Source organism: Dendrobates tinctorius, unplaced genomic scaffold (genome assembly GCF_039654945.1).
Source record: "Dendrobates tinctorius isolate UK_male_01 unplaced genomic scaffold, ASM3965494v1 ptg000038l, whole genome shotgun sequence".
In the NCBI taxonomy this organism is placed as follows: Eukaryota; Metazoa; Chordata; class Amphibia; order Anura; family Dendrobatidae; genus Dendrobates; species Dendrobates tinctorius.
Window position 1 is genome coordinate 2953523 of NW_027361706.1, and position 17679 is coordinate 2971201.

General features: G+C 49.4%; 1 protein-coding gene across 1 annotated transcript; it reads left to right on the forward strand.

Annotated features, from left to right (window-relative positions):
• Nucleotides 1–573: 573 nt before the first annotated feature.
• Nucleotides 574–15243, forward strand: LOC141088340 (NADP-dependent alcohol dehydrogenase-like). The gene is made up of 2 exons (XM_073574384.1): nt 574–741; nt 14681–15243. Exons 1-2 carry the CDS (start codon nt 603–605, stop codon nt 15241–15243), a joined length of 702 nt encoding a protein of 233 aa, XP_073430485.1. The 5' UTR covers nt 574–602.
• Nucleotides 15244–17679: the final 2436 nt, after the last annotated feature.

Genomic DNA, 17679 nt, shown 5'->3' on the forward strand with positions numbered 1-17679 from the left:
AGGAAAGTTCCCTCTAGTCTTATAAAAGTTATTATAGAAAGCACCAAATTGTCTCGCGACTCGTCACTGCATCCTGCGTACCTGCAATTACCACAGTATCAACAATAAATATATTTATGTATACATTACGTATGCAAAGACCGCTACATGACTAAGTAAAGAGTGAAGAGGTTAATTACCCATAATGACTGCTCGTGCTGTGACCACGTTCCCCAACGCACGTTTCGCTTGATATTTCGTCGCTTCCTCAGGGGGCTCCTGTCTCAACGGCTGCACTGCCTGGCACACAGTGAGTGCGCGATGACGTCATCACACACCCGCAGTGTCAGAGGCAGAGGGGAATGATGGGAGAGGAGGCATCAGCTGACGCTCTCTCCTCCATCATTGCTTTGAACCGGAACCACCATGAGCACCGCAGGAAAGGCTATTAAATGCAAGGCCGCTATTGCCTGGGAACCATGCAAGCCCCTCAGCATTGAAGATATTGAAGTAGCTCCTCCAAAGGCTCATGAAGTCAGAATAAATCATGCAGAGCTTGCGATGGCCAACACAGTAACATCTGCAAAAAATTAGAGTTTGCATTTGGAGCTCAATCAGGACTGATGGATGATGGTACAAGCAGATTTACCTGTAAAGGCAAAGCGATTTATCATTACGCATGCACAAGTACATTCACTGAATACACTGTGGTGTCTGACATTTACGTTGCCAAAGTGGATGCCCGTGCCCTTGTTGAAGTTTGTCTTATAGGCTGTGGATTTTCTACTGGATATGGTGCAGCTGTCAACACTGCTAAGGTGACCAAGCGCTCTAGTTGTGCTGTTTTTGGCTTGGGAGGAGTTGGTTTTTCAGCAATTGTAGGATGCAAGGATGCAAGCGCTACACGAATCATTGGAGTAGGTTCACATAAGGATAAGTATCCAAAAGCCTTACAACTGGGAGCCACTGAGTGCCTAAACCCAAAGGTTTACGATAAACCCATTCATGAGGTCATTACTGAGCTAACTAATGGAGGAGTGGATTTTGCCGTTGAATGTGCAGGACGCACTGAAACCATGCTGACTGCTCTCCAGTGTACTTACTGTGGAAATGGTGTTGCTTGTTTGCTCATGAAGTCAAAAGAAATCGTGCAGAGCTTGCGATGGCCCACACAGTAACATCTGCAAAAAATTAGAGTTTGCATTTGGAGCTCAATCAGGACTGATGGATGATGGTGCAAGCAGATTTACCTGTAAAGGGAAAGCGATTTATCATTACTAGTGTTGAGCTTTCCGATACCGCAAGTATCGGGTATCGGCCGATATTAGCTGTATCGGAATTCCGATACTGACTTCCGATACTTTTTTCGTATCGGATAACGGAATGGGAAGTTCCCATAATGCTATCAGCCCGCTCGCTTTGATTCAGCCAATGGGAATCCTCAGAAGTGTGGGCACATCCTGTTAGGCATGTAAACTATTGGCATGGCTGTGATTGGCTGCTGAAATGATGTCATGATGCACTATAAAAGCCGCCGCCATTTCTGGTCACTCGGCTGTGAATTCAGTTAGGGACAGGCTGCTGTTGAAGACTGTGAGGGACAGTTAGAAATAGCGATTCTCAAAACAATATTGTGCTTTACCCAGGCTACATAAACCACCACTGTAGCTTTCTTTTCCCTAGCAGCAGTGTTCACAGCTGTCTGCAAGGGCTGTGTGAGTGCAGCTCACGCTGTGGAGTGGGTCCTGCAGCCACGTCTGGTTGTAGGCCGCCCAGCGTGCCTCACTGCTGCCTCATACATATTTTTCTTTTTGAGCTGCTTATTTTTAAAAAATTCTATCTAGTGTGCTTCCATCCGTATCAATATACGTTGGTTGCAAACACTAGTAGTAGACAGCGGAGCCTTTCTGCAGCCTTTCAGTGCTAGTGCCCACTTAGCTGCACTATTCACGGCTGTCTGAGAGGTCTCTGACTGTGTGTGAGTGCAGCTCACGCTGAGTAGTGTGTCCTGCAGCTACGTCTGGTTGTAGGCTGCTCAGCGTGTCACTGCCTCACACATTTTTCTTTTATTGCAGCTCATTTTTTCTCCTATTAGTGTGCATCCATCCGTATCCATATATGGTGGTTGCAAACACTCTAGGAGTACACAGCGGAGCCTTTCTGCAGCCTGTCAGTGCTAGTGCCCACTTAGCTGCACTGTTCACGGCTGTCTGAGAGGTCTCTGACTGTGTGTGAGTGCAGCTCACGCTGAGTAGTGTGTCCGGCAGCTACGTCTGGTTGTAGGCTGCTCAGCGTGCGTCACTGCCTCGCACATATTTTTCTTTAATTGCAGCTCATTTTTTCTTCTCCTATTAGTGTGCATCCATCCATATCCATCTACATTGGTTGGTTGCAAACACTATATAGGAGTAGAGAAGCCTTTTTTCTGGCTTGTGCCCTTCAGCTGCAGCCAGATTAGTATTACCCAAATTTTTTGGAGCCTCATCTTTTGCATTGTAGGTTACCTGCCTGCATTGTAATAGCTCCAGAAAGTTGGTGATACTCTCACTTTCAAATCTTTGATCACATCATTTTAGTTTTTTTTCCCCCCCAAAAAAACAGCAAAGTTCACCAAACACTACAGTTGAAAGTTGTGTAGGCCACATTAGCTCCCATTAAAGTGTAGTCGATACACACACTTCATAAAATTAGTGTTTCTTATACCTGTAACCAGCTGTTCAGGAATAAGCACACTAAGGCCCCCCTTTGTACTTTTCTGCCTATCTTTCTCAGTCTAGCAAGATGAAGAAGGCAGGGAGTAAGGCACGTGGGCGTGGAGTTTCAGCAGGGAGAGGACGTGGGGATTCTGCAGGGAGAGGACGTGGGGATTCTGCAGGGAGAGGACGTGGAGAGTCTGTGCCTGCTGTTGGCACCAGTGAGTCAGCATCCCCCAGTTTTAGCAGGCAACAGTCCTTTATGCGCAGCTTTGTAGGACCTCAACGTACCCCACTGCTGCGGGAGGAACAAATTGAAGCCGTTGTGGGATGGATGCCAGCTAACGCATCGACTTCAATTACTTCCACATCCTCTCAGGGCCAGAGCACCGAAGAGCAACCATCTGTCTCTTCACCACCTGCCAAAGTGCCCAGGCAGTCAGAGAGCACTGGACAGGAGCCATCACAGTCTCTACTTCTGTTCTTGGAATCTGTTGGTTTGGAAAGAGGGGGCCAGCCAAGCAGCATTCCAGATTGTGAAGAAGAGGGAGTATGCAGTGATGCGCAACTTCTTTGTCCCTCTGAATCTGAAGAGGCGGGTGGGTCAGTGCCTATGGTCAGCACACCTCAGTACGCATCAGATGATGACGAGACACAGTTGCCACTTTCTGTTGCGTACGGTGCTGGCGAGACAACCCAGGAGAAGCAGGTGTTTGAAGAGGGGAGTGTAGATGATGAGGTCCTTGACCCATCATGGCGTGAGGAACAGGAAGGTGGTGGGAGCAACTCTGAGGAAGAGATTCCCCGAACGGCCAAAACCGGAGGGAGAGGGAGAGGGGCAGACTTGGTTGCCTGTAGCCTCCACTTCGGCACACGTTAGGAGCATTCCACTTTCAAAAGGCAAAACGGGCGCTCCCAAGACTTGCAGTGCGTGGTCCTTTTTTGACACAGTTGCAGATGACATTTGCTTTGTCAAATGCAAGCTGTGTCATCAGAGAGTCAAAAGAGGGAAAAATGTCAGCAACCTCAATACCACTAATATGTGGAAACATGTGCGGACCAAGCACGAGGTGGAGTTACACAGACACACTGAAGACGTAGGCCAACGTACAGCACCACCTACCACCTCTTCAGCTCGTGTTGGGGCCTCTTCCTCCAGCTCACACACAGCTGGTTCGGCTTCCTCACAGGATCGCCAAGGAAGAACCTCTGGCACTGTTGTCCGGAGACCCTGTGACATTCCACCCACAGCACCACATTCCAAGTCATCCTCACACTCCCAGGCCACTCGACAGCCATCGGTAGCACAGGCATGGGAGAAAGGTGACCATACTCGGCAAACCATCCCCGAGCACAGGCTATGAATGCTGGCATTGCCAAACTACTGGCACTTGAAATGCTGTCATTCAGGCTGGTGGAGACTGACACCTTCCGGGACTTCATGGCATTGGCGGTCCCACAATACACCGTGCCCAGCCGCTTTTATTTCAGCAGGCGAGCCGTCCCTGCCCTGCAGAAACATGTGGAGGCAAACATAAAATATGCGCTACTAAACGCCGTCAGTAGCAAGGTCCACCTGACCACCGATGCGTGGACCAGTAACCATGGACAGGGACACGATACCTTTCCCTCACTGCCCATTGGGTCAATGTTGCTGAGCCGGGTACAGATCTGGAGAGTGGCGCTGTACGTGTTCTGCCAACTCCATGGATTGCAGGAATCCAGTCTGTACACATTGACTCCTCCTCCTACTCAAGTTCCTCTGAAACAGCGCAGCAGGAGCCTGTTATGACTGATATGACCACAGCCGTCGCCAAACGTCAACAGGCCGTACTGAAATTAATTTCTTTGGGGAATCGAAGCCACACAGCGCAGGAGCTCTGGAATGCCATCAAGCAGGAGAGCGACGTGTGGTTTCTGCCAGCGAATCTCCAGCCGGACTTGGTAGTGTGTGACAATGGCCGAAATCTGGTGGCAGCTCTTGGCCTTTGCAACCTCACTCACATCCCATGTCTGGCACATGTGCTCAACTTGGTCGTGCAGAGCTTTCTGAGCGACTATCCGGATCTTGATGCACTGCTGCACAAGGTCCGCATAGAGTGCGCTCACTTGCAGCGTTCCAGCACGGCAAGGTCGCGCCTTGCTGCTCTGCAGCGCCGATTACGCCTTCCGGAACATCGCATCATATGTGACTTACCCACCAGGTGGAATTCTACGTTACATATGTTGGAGCGGTTGTGTGAGCAGCAGTCATAGAGTACCAGCTGCATCAGGCGCAAACAAGTCGCACTGTGCGCCGGTCACACTTCAGCACCACTGACTGGGCCTCTATGAAGGACATCTGCCTCGTTTTGCGTGCCTTCGATGATTCCACGCGGATGGCGAGTGCAGATGATGCACTAGTCAGCATGACTGTCCCCCTTATCTGTCTGCTTCAAAAAACACTGCAAGCACTAAGGGATGAGGTTTTGGAAGAGGTGGAGGATGAGGAGTCCCAAATGCCATCTGCTACTGGACAGTCTGCGCTACGTGCTTCCTCACAAAGGCCTAGGCAGGGGACACTTTGTGAGGCGGATGAGGAGGAGTCGATGGAGGAGGAAGACATCTCTCCAGAGGAGGGAGGTACACAAAGCTCTAGTCAGTATGTACAGCGAGGGTGGGGTGATGCAGAGCAGGCAGAGATCACGCCTCAAGCAGGGGACAGCGGTTCTTTGGCAGTTGGGAGTCTTCAGCACATGGTTGACTTCATGCTGCAGTGCCTGAGAAACGACCGTCGCATCGCCCACATTCTCTATACGGCTGATTATTGGGTGTACACCCTCCTAGATCCTCGCTACCGGGACAACTTGCAAACCCTCACACCAACGTTGAACCGGGAGTGTAAACTGCGGGAGTACCAAGACACACTGGTGCAGTCCATCATGTTTTCCATTCCACCCGACAGCAGTGGTGCTAGTGCTTTACAAAGCACCTCTGTGCGTCGAGCCAGTGGAGGAAACTCGGCACAAAGAGGGAGCAGAGGCAGCGCCTCAGCACAAGGCAAGACCACTATGGCCCAAATGTGGCAAAGTTTTGTGTGTCCGCCACAATTGTCTACACCATCACTGACGGCTCCAGTCAGCAGGAGGCAACGTTTCCATCAGATGGTGACAGACTACATGTCTTGCCCTGTGAGTGTACTCCCAGATGGCTCTTCCCCCTTCAAGTTTTGGGTCTCTAAGCTGGATACATGGCCAGAGCTTAGCCAGTATGCATTGGAGGTGCTGGCTTGCCCTGCTGCCAGTGTATTATCGGAACGCGTCTTTAGTGCCGCAGGTGGTGTACTAACAGACCGTCGCACGCGACTTTCTTCCGATAACGTTGACCGGCTTACTTTTCTGAAAATGAACAAGGCCTGGATCTCCCCAGAATTTGCCAGTCCTCTTCCCGACTAAATAATTGGTTGGCAACTGTATCCAGGTCTCCTGTTGTGTTCATGTTTCTACCACCTGAACTATAATCCCTGGGCTTCAACACAGCCAGTTGTCGCTCAGATGTGTCGTCTGCACAGAGAAAAACACTAGCTCCTGTGTTATTGGGGTTCAGTAATGCCAGCTGCTCCCCTGCTGTGTGGACTGCAAAGTCTCCTGCTCCATCCACATTCAAACTACTACTGATTTTTAACCGTGCTTCACTTAGGCCTCTGGCTCCACTGTCTCTAGTATTTCCCCTGGCCTCCAACCCCGCCAGTTGCTGCTCTGAAGTGGCGTCTGCACAATCCACACTTCTTCCTGAGTTACTGGGGCTCAGTCACGTCAGTTGATCCCCTGATGTGTGTCCGGCAAGGTCTCCTGGTCTGTCCACATTCCCATTACTAGTAGTATGAATGAGGACAGAGCAGGAGACCTTGCCGGACACACATCAGGGGATCAACTGACAGGACTGAGCCCAAGTAACACAGGAACAAGTGTGGATTGTGCAGACGCCACTTCAGAGCTGTCACTGGTGGGGTTGGAGGCCAGGGGAAATACTAGAGACAGTGGAGCCTGAGACCTAAGTGGAGCACGGTTACAATCAGTAGTAGTCTACAACCTCTATAAAACGTGCTGCAAGTTGGCCTCAGCCTGCTCCATGCTTCATCCTGGGCTCCAACAACGCCAGTTGGTGTTCAGAAGTGCCGTCTTCACAGAACAAAACACACTAGCTCCTGTGTTAGTGGGATTCAGTAATGCCAGCTGTTCCCCTGCTGTGTAGACGGCAAAGTCTCCTGCTCCATCCACATGCCAACAACATCAGACCTCAGCCTGCTCCATGCCTCATCCTGTGCTCCAACAACGCCAGTTGGTGTTCAGAAGTGCCGTCTTCACAGAGCAAAACACACTAGCTCCTGTGTTAGTGGGGTTCAGTAATGCCAGCTGTTCCCCTGCTGTGTAGACGGCAAAGTCTCCTGCTCCATCCACATGCCAACAACATCAGACCTCAGCCTGCTCCATGCCTCATCCTGTGCTCCTACAACGCCAGTTGGTGTTCAGAAGTGCCGTCTTCACAGAGCAAAACACACTAGCTCCTGTGTTAGTGGGGTTCAGTAATGCCAGCTGTTCCCCTGCTGTGTGAATGGCAATGTCTCCTGCTGCCTCCAAACTCACACTGCAACGCATTTTCTCCTCGCTCCAAGTAGGCCTCAGCCTGCTCGGAGCATTGATCCTGGGCTACAACACAGCCAGTTGTAGCTTGGAAGTGCTGTCCGCACAGATTCAAACACTCGCTCCTGTGTCTGTGGGGTTCAGTAACGCCTGCTGTTCCCCTGCTATGTGGATGGCAAAGTCTCCTGCTGCCTCCAAAATCACACTACTACTGATTTTCCACCGTGCTCCACTTAGGCCTCTGGCTCTACTGTCTCTAGTATTTCCCCTGGCCTCCAACCCCGCCAGTCGCTGCTCTGAAGTGGCGTGTGCACAATCCACACTTGTTCCTGTGTTACTGTGGCTCAGGCACGTCAGTTGATTCACTGATGTGTGTCCGGCAATGTCTGCCGCTCTGTCCCCATTCCCATTACTAGTAGTCGGAATGTGGACAGAGCAGGAGACCTTGCCGGACACACATCAGTGGATCAACTGACGTGACTGAGCCCCAGTCACACAGGAACAAGTGTGGATTGTGCACACGCCACTTCAGAGCGGCGACTGGCGGGGTTGTAGGCCAGGGGAAATACTAGAGACAGTAGAACCAGAGGCCCAAGTAGAGCCCGGTTAAAATCAGTAGTTGTGTACAACCAATATAAAACTAGCTCGAAGTAGGCCTCAGCCTGCTGCATGATTGACCCCATGGCTCCAACATCGCCAGTTGCAGCTCAGAAGTGTCTTTGGCACGGGTACTCCCTCCTGCTCAGGCTGGTTCCAGCACCGTCAGCTGGTTCCCGGCAGAGCCTTTGGCCTAGGTGCCTCCTTCTTGGTATCCGAGTTCCAGCAACGTCTGCTGGTCCTTGGTAGTGCTTTTTAGCACAGGTACCTCCTGCTTAGAAACCGTGTTCCAGCACCGTCAGCTGGTCCACGGTTGTGCCATTGGCTCTTGTTCCTTCTGCTGCCCCTCTGAGTTCCAGCACCGTCAGCTGGTTCTCGGTAGTTCCATTGACTCTTGTAGCTTCTGCTACTCATCCCGATTCCAGCACCGTCAGCTGGTTCTCGGCAGAGTCTTTGGCACGGGTACTCCCTCCTGCCCAGCCTGGTTCCAGCACGCCTGTTTCCGGGTAGTGTCAATGTAACTTTGCCACCGATACGTTGTCCTGTCGTGTTGCGGTCGGGTTTGCCGAGTCTATGGTGCCTGCAGTTTTGGTGCTTTCTATGTGGGCTGCGGGTTCTGGTAATAAAGGCTGGTTCTGTAGTGCCAATAGGACAAGCACCCCCTGTTGGACTGTGGGTTTCGGAAACTGCGTTCTGCTCGCGGCCTTGCAACTTTGTTGATCATGGGTACCTTCTGCTACCCATCCGGGTTCCAGCACCGTCTGCTGGTTCCCGGCAGAGCCTTTGGCATTGATGCCTCCTTGTCGGTATCCGAGTTCCAGCAACGTCTGCTGGTTCTTGGTATTGCTTTTCAGCACAGGTAACTCCAGCTTAGAAACCGTGTTCCAGCACTGTCAGCTGGTACACGGTTGTGCCATTGGCTCTTGTTCCTTCTGCTGCCCCTCTGGGTTCCAGCACCGTCAGCTGGTTCTCGGTAGTTCCATTGACTCTTGTAGCTTCTGCTACCCATCCGGGTTCCAGCACCGTCAGCTGGTTCTCGGCAGTGTCTTTGGCACGGGTACTCCCTCCTGCCCAGCCTGGTTCCAGCACGCCTGTTTCCGGGTAGTGTCAACGTAACTTTGCCACCGATACGTTGTCCTGTCGTGTTACGGTCGGGTTTGCCGAGTCTATGGTGCCTGCAGTTTTGGTGCTTTCTATGTGGGCTGCGGGTTCTGGTAATAAAGGCTGGTTCTGTAGTGCCAATAGGACAAGCACCCCCTGTTGGACTGTGGGTTTCGGAAACTGCGTCCTGCTCGCGGCCTTGCAACTTTGTTGATCATGGGTACCTTCTGCTACCAATCCGGGTTTCAGCACTGTCTGCTGGTTCCCGGCAGAGCCTTTGGCTTTGTTGCCTCCTTGTCGGTATCCGAGTTCCAGCAACGTCTGCTGGATCTTGGTAGTGCTTTTTAGCACATGTAACTCCTGCTTAGAAACCGTGTTCCAGCACCGTCAGCTCGTCCACGGTTGGGCCATTGGCTCTTGTTCCTTCTGCTGCCCCTCCTGGTTCCAGCACCGTCAGCTGGTTCTCGGTAGTTCCATTGAGTATTGTAGCTTCTGCTACCCATCCGGGTTCCAGCACCGTCAGCTGGTTCTCGGCATTGTCTTTGGCACGGGTACTCCCTCCTGCCCAGCCTTGTTACAGCACGCCTGCTGTTTCCGGGTAGTGTCAACGTCACTTTGCCACCGATACGTTGTCCTGTCGTGTTGCGGTAGGGTTAGCCGAGTCTATGGTGCCTGCAGTTTCGGTGCTTCCTATTTGGGCTGCGGGTTCTGGTAAAAAAGGCTGGTTCCATAGTGCCAATAGGACAAGCACCCCCTGTAGGACTGTGGGTTTCGGTAACTGCGGCCTGCTCGCGGATGCAAAACTTTGTTAATCATGGGTACCTTCTGCTACCCATCCGGGTTCCAGCAACGTCAGCTGGTTCCCGGCAGAGCCTTTGGCCTAGGTGCCTCCTTGTCGGTATCCGAGTTCCAGCAACGTCTGCTGGTCCTTGGTAGTGCTTTGGAGCACAGGTACCTCCTGCTTAGTAACGGTGTTCCAGCACCGTCAGCTGTTCCACGGTTGTCCCATTGGCTCTTGTTCCTTCTGCTACCCATCCGGGTTCCAGCACCGTCAGCTGGTTTTCGGCAGTGCCTTTGGCCTAGGTGCCTCCTTCTTGGTATCCGAGTTCCAGCAACGTCTGCTGGTCCTTGGTAGTGCTTTGGAGCACAGGTACCTCCTGCTTAGTAACTGTGTTCCAGCACAGTCAGCTGGTCCATGGTTGCGCCATTGGCTCTTGTTCATTCTGCTGCCACTCCGGGTTCCAGTACCGTCAGCTGGTTCTCGACAGTTCCTCAGCCTTCTTGTAACTTCTGCTACTTTTCCAAGTTCAAGCTTGTGGAAATGGTTTTTGATTCTCACTCTGGATCTCCATGAAAATGACCCTGAAGACAAATACCCTGAAGACCACACAGAAGAATACCTAAAAGATGACCCTGATTAAGATGACCAAGAGGACAAAGAACAGGAAGACAACCACCAAGATGCAGAACAACAAGAGACAGAAGACCAAGAAGCATAAAAAACAAAAGCAGAAGAACATTAAGCATAAGACTAAAAATCTGAGCAAAGGATATTATCAAATTTATTAGCAGAAGAAGACTAAGCAGTGTATGGGGGTGTGTTATGAAAGAGTCACCGAAGGAGGAAAAAACAAAAATACAAGCTAAGTCCAGAAAAACTGGAGAGGTTGGTAGCTATCGGATTGCAGACCCCTGATCCTATCCACAACAACTAACAGTAGCCGTGGGGGGTTCCTACGATGCCCTAGACCCCTCGATCACAGCCGGAGTACAAAATAGGCCTAAAGAAAGAAAGGTAAAATCTAAACTGCCCCAGAGCAGACCCCAAAGCAATAGGCAGCCCCCAACAAATAATGACGGTGAAGCAAGATGAAAACACTAACACAGATAGAAAGATAGGTTGAGCAAACGATGGGGCCTAAGCTAACTAAAAAGGACAGGATAGAAAAGCTGCTGTCTGCAATCCGTAAAAAACCCTACCAAAAACCCTACCAAAAAATGTCCCAACCGTCTGATAGGAAAAACAGGCCCTGAAGTCGCTATATCAGCACTCAGGTAAATTCTGAAGACAGAGCCAAGAGACCACCATAGTATCTTTTACGGTTTCTGACAAACGCTTCCGAAAGAGAGCTGCCAAGGCACCATCATTCCAGGTAGTAAGGACCGCCCACTTTTGGAATTTTTGACAGTACAACTCTGCAGAATCCCGACCCTGGCTCAATGCCAACAGGGCCTTTTCAGCCTGATCAATAGCATTAGGTTCATCATACAACAACCCCAAGGCTTGAAAAAATGCGTCCACATTAGTAAGAATAGGATCATCAGGTTTCAAAGAAATCCTGGGGATCGCCGCGCAGCAAAGAGATGACAATTTTAACCTGCTGCGTGGAGCTCCCCGACGAGTTAGGCTTCAAGGCAAAAAATAATTTACAATTATTCTTAAAATTCAAAAATTTAGACCGATCCCCAAAAACACATCAGGAGTAGGGTTCTTTGGTTCAGCAGCATGAGAATGAGCAAGATAGGCGGAAATTCCCCGCACTTCAGCAGTGAGCTGCTCCACACGATCAGACAATTGCTTCATCTCCATTGAGAAAGAAAAAAAAAAATTCCCCCTACGGCCTCAGAGACATAGAGGAAGAAATATACACAAAAAAAAAAAAAAAACATTCTGACAAACTCTCTTTTTTTTTTTACAATTCTTTCCTGCTATTGAGTACCCTAGGATCTGCGGTATGGCTGGTAATTCTGTTATGAATGAGTCACCGAAGGAGGAAAAAACAAAAATACAAGCTAAGTCCAGAAAAACCGGAGAGGTTGGTAGCTATCAGATTGCAGACCCCTGATCCTATCCACAACAACTAACAGTAGCCGTGGGGGGTTCCTACGATGCCCTAGACCCCTCGATCACAGCCAGAGAACTAAATAGGCCTAAAGAAAGAAAGGGGAAATCTAAACTGCCCCAGAGCAGACCCCAAAGCAATAGGCAGCCCCAACAAATAATGACGGTGAAGCAAGATGAAAACACTAACACAGATAGAAAGATAGGTTGAGCAAAAGATGGGGCCCAAGCTAACTAAAAAGGACAGGATAGAAAAGCTGCTGTCTGCAATCCGTAAAAAACCCTACCAAAAAATGTCCCAACCGTCTGATAGGAAAAACAGGCCCTGAAGTCGCTATATCAGCACTCAGGTAAATTCTGAAGACAGAGCCAAGAGACAAAAATGGAACTCAGCACACCCCCGACCGGGGATGGCTGAACTCCAAAAAACAAGGTAAACAAAACAAAACTAATAAGTTCAATAGCAGAGCAAAAATTTATCTTTGGGAAGCAGGAATCAGACTGGTCTCCAAGAATCCAGCAGAGAAATCACCAGCGACTCAGAAGGGCGTCGGCTGCCTTATATCCAGTCAGAATTTCCTGTTACCCAGTCATCATCTACCAGATCAGGTGTTTGGTAATCAGCCTCACTACCTTCCTTCACCAGAAGAGGGAGTTCATCAGACAGCGACGGTGAAGGGGAAAATGAACTCACAACAGGGGTGTGTCCGTTCCTCCTCGTGGTGCCCCTGGAAAAGGCCTGCTGCTGCAGGACAAACTGAACGTGGACAAATCCTGTTGTAAATCTTTTGTGACAGGCTGAACGGAAGGTGTAATCTTCAAACTTTTATAGATAACAACTACAGGAATGCCTGACACAAATAAGAATATGATGAAGAAGAATAGGAAGAAGATGAAGAAGTAGAATATGAAGAAGAGTAATAGTTGAATAAGAAGAATATGAAGAATGTAAAAAAAAAAAAAGAAAAAGAAGAAAAAAAAGAAGAAAAAGAAGAAGAAGTTGATGAAAAAGATGCTGCTGCTGAGGATCATGAAGGAGAAAGTGTGGGAGAAGTAAAAAAGAAGGTAAAGAGCATGGAAGTAGTGAAACATACATATCTGACAAAAAATTAAAGACTTTAACATAGTCAATATCTTTGTAACTACGAACGTCTTTAAAAAAAAAAAAAATCCTGCTATTCCATTTGATTGGGCTAAACCTCTATGGCTTTAATGTCTCCTACACCTCCCACAATACATTCTACATTATTATTAGTTGTTTTTCTTCATGTAGAATTAACCTACAGGGAAAGAAAGGGTTTTTTTTAATTCCGATATTTCTGTTCCATTGACTTGAATGGGACTTCGGGATCGGAATCTGCGATACCCGATACTTTTTTTTAGATCGGCCGATCCATTCCGATACGATATTTTTCAGTATCGGGTGGTATAGCTCAACACTAATCATTACGCATGCACAAGTACATTTACTGAATACACAGTGGTGTCTGACATTTGCGCTGCCAAAGTGGATGTGTGGCGCCCCTGAGGCTCAGTCGCCACAGAGGTACTGCACCTTCTCCTAAGGTGTAGTGCCCCACCACCTAGGTAAGTAGGGAACTCCTTTCCACACTCCAACACCTGCACCCCACACACAGGATAGTTCAGCAGGACCACATTGCGGCTCCATGCTTAGAGGGTAGCAGCGCACCTTTCGTGGGTCCTTGCTTCGTAACACGAGATGTGCTGGGAGGTGGGTGGAGTTGAGATATATAAAAGGTTGGGAAGGTTTAGAATTACAGATCAGTCTGGAGGTTCAGTCTGACAGAGGGTCAGAAAGGAAGGAAAGGAGCCACTCGGGAGGAGTGGGGATCCCTGGAAGAAGGGATGGAGGAAGGAGTGCTGCAGCTGCCTCAGTGACCTGAGCCATCTGGCACGGAAAAGGAACAGAAGGAGAAAGACGTAGAACTGCAACCTAAGCTTCCATAAGAGAGAGAAGAAACAGTGCGGAACGAAGGAGTAGGAGAACAGAGAGGAGTTGTGGGTTGGAAGAGGAACCCTGCCTATAGGTTCTCAGCGCAAGGCCAGGGACCGGTCCCCGAGGTTGTATGGACACTTATGGTTCTGCAGCAGACACCGGTGGAGTAGTTGGCTGTAAATGCACTACTCCCATCTAAGACTTGGGGCACAACAGCAACTGAATAGAGAGCCAGGACTCCGGAGAAGGGAGTCCCCAAGAGAGGCTACAGCTGTCTGCCATACGAGTAGAGTTGTTAGGAACATCTGACAGGAGGAACTTCAGAGTACCACGGTGCTCGAGCTCTTCACACTAAAAGGCGCAATAGAGGAGTCGTTCAGGAAAGGTACATGTTGGCGGAGTGTTGGAGAGGATAATCCTGACTAGCCCGGGAGGTTGATTGAGTCTCTACCCCGGAGTCAGGCACCAGTGTGTACCATGAACTGTGAGTAAAGCTTTGGAACTGCAAGCCCTGGTGTCTTCCATTCATTTGTGCGCCAACACCGTCAGCACCGCTACATCTGGCTACCAACATTCCTCACACCGCCTACGCCTATACACTGTCCTGGGGTTACAGCTTCACCTGCGGGGAGCTACACCATCTATGCTGCAACACACCATCAGCCCCAGAGGATCTGCACGCAGCGTTGGCTTACCATCTTGCTTGCCAAACACCACAGGTGGCGTCACAAACTATCACATAAACTATATTACAAACCACCATTGATTTGGGCGCCCAGGGCCACGGACCGGGTCACAGCTGCTGTGACTTATCCCACTTACACTGGCCCGGTACCGAGTACCCCACAGCCCTTGGAGGGCGACCCAGATGCCCGTGCCCTTGTTGAAGTTTGTCTTATAGGCTGTGGATTTGCTACTGGATATGGTGCAGCTGTCAACACTGCTAAGGTGACCAAGCGCTCTAGTTGTGCTGTTTTTGGCTTGGGAGGAGTTGGTTGTTCAGCAATTGTAGGATGCAAGGATGCAAGCGCTACACGAATCATTGGCGTAGGTTCACATAAGGATAAGTATCCAAAAGCCCTACAACTGGGAGCCACTGAGTGCCTAAACCCAAAGGATTATGATAAACCCATCCATGAGGTCATTACGGAGCTAACTAACGGAGGAGTGGATTTTGCCATTGAATGTGCAGGACGCACTGAAACCATGCTGACTGCTCTCCAGTGTACTTACTGTGGAAATGGTGTTGCTGTTGTGTTGGGTGTGGCATCTCCCAAGGACACACTTTGTTTGCATCCAGGTTTGCTTGTCACAGGGCGTACCTTGAAAGGATCTATATTTGGAGGCTACAAGGGTTCTGATATCCCAAAACTGGTTACAGATTATATGAACAAAAGGAACAATCTGGAACATTTAGTAAGCAAGAAGCTAGCCCTGGAAAAAATCAAATGATTCAATCAATGAAAAATCAATGAAGCATTTGAACTGCTTAGCAGTGGGGCAGGAGCTCGGAGTATTGTGATATTCTAATCGTACTGCAGGTGAAAATATGGAAGTAGACCATGGAGCTGTCCTTGTAGAAATGCACTTTACAGCTTCTGATTAATCATATCTTATATGCATACATTCTCCTATCTGATTGGTGTATGATTTTTTTGTTCACAGTGATAGAATCCACTTAAGAATTTCGGCATTTGCTTTGGTTCAACTTCTATACTAATGCAGACACCGGTATAGTTCAATGTGGCGGCGGTGGGGGGAGTCGCCACTAGCGGCAGGTAAGCCCCCCCGCCTCACGGGCCCCATAGCGGATGTGTAATGTGCCGCTACCCGGGGGCCCCTGGGTTAGCGGGGAACCTAGGCAGCTGCCTGGTCTGCCTGCCCCTAACGCCGTTACTGCTCCTGGGACTCGCCATGGTGGGAGGAAAGAGGATCAGGGTGAGGATTCTGTGGTCCAGACTCCTGGCTAGTGAGACTGGACCGTGTGGAAGACAGGTAGTGCTGGGAAATACTGGAAGCATTATCTGCCATTTAACCAACCACCTGTTTGCACTGATCTCTCTTTAAGAGTGGTGTCCTGCAACCCTCTGCAAAATGGGACAGGAACCTACGTCTCATGGATGATCGTGTTTGTTGTGTTCCCAAAGCATGCATAGTTTCACTTGGCCAACGGCTTTGGCCTCTGCGTGCACCATCAGCAGCACGTAAACTTCTCTGTCCCTTACCCCACGCCTTGTGCTTTTTTAAATTACGTATATAATTTATGCATGCAAATTTTCTGGTATTAATAGGTAAAAGAAAATATGTTGCCTTGAAAAGGACTTTTGTTTTTAGCTTACAGCAGCAGTATACCTATGGAAGGCCTGTAAGGCAATAAATCCTGCCTGTATGCCTCTAATCCAAAACTACTTGAGAATGGCACTTGAGCACCCGCGATACTCAATCGAGTAACGAGTGTAACCAAGCACCACGATCAGTGGCGTAGCAACTGTTTGTGGCGCCCGGGGCGGTCGAAAAATTTGCCGCCCCTTTGGTCGTTGATAATACATAAGGGGCTGGGGGCCCCACCTATAGCGTCAGACAGAGGGCCCCCACCAAACAGCGCCACACAGAGGCTCCCCACCAAACAGCGCCACACAGAGGACCCCCACCAAACAGCTCCACACAGAGGGCCCCCACCAAATAGCATCACACAGAGGGCCCCCACCAAACAGCGCCACACAGAGGGCCCCCACCAAACAGCGCCACACAGAGGGCCCCCACCAAACAGCGTCACACAGAGGACCCCCACCAAACAGCGCCACACAGAGGGCCCCCACCAAACAGCGCCACACAGAGGGCCCCCACCAAACAGCGTCACACAGAGGGCCCCCACCAAACAGCGCCACACAGAGGACCCCCACCAAACACAGTCACACAGAGGGCCCCCACCTACAGCGCCACACAGAGGGCCCCCACCACATAGCAAGTGCCAACAATGATGCTACCAAAGAAAGGAAACCAAAATAAATGTCTCACGAAGATAAACCCTGTATACCCGTCATTGCGAGGTGGTCACCTGCCCAGGACCCCCATGTATTAGCAAGAGCTGTGTGGACTAAAGATGTTTGTGTATTAATACCACAAATATCTGGCCGTCCCCAGTAAACGTGGATTAACAGCGAAACCCTGTCTGCAATGAAACAATCCAATAAAATATCACAGAAGAAAATAATAAATCCAAAACCTGTTGGTCGCGTTGCTGTACGTCCTGGTGTGCAGTAGCGTGACAGCGCAAACACCGGCACCAGGGCATCCAGAAAGCTCATCCAGCAATTTGACCATTCTGCATTTATAATGCTTTTGCTTAAATTCAGCTTACTTACAGATGTAGCAGAGCCATGTTTGTCATTTGGCATAACTCCCTCATCTAATATATAAAGCTCAAAGTGTGTATGTATGTATGTATATATGTACAGTTGTGGCCAAAAGTATTGACACCCCTGCAATTCTGTCAGGTAATACTCAGTTTCTTCCTGAAAATGATTGCAAACACAAATTCTTTGGTATTATTATCTTCATTTAATTTGTCTTAAATTAAAAAACACGAAAGAGAATGAAGCAAAAAGCAAAACATTGATCATTTCACACAAAACTCCAAAAATGGGCCAGACAAAAGTATTGGCACCCTCAGCCTAATACTTGGTTGCACAACCTTTAGCCAAAATAACTGCGACCAACCGCTTCCGGTAACCATCAATAAGTTTCTTACAATGCTCTGCTGGAATTTTAGACCATTCTTCTTTGGCAAACTGCTCCAGGTCCCTGATATTAGAAGGGTGCCTTCTCCAAACTGCCATTTTTAGATCTCTCCACAGGTGTTCTATGGGATTCAGGTCTGGACTCATT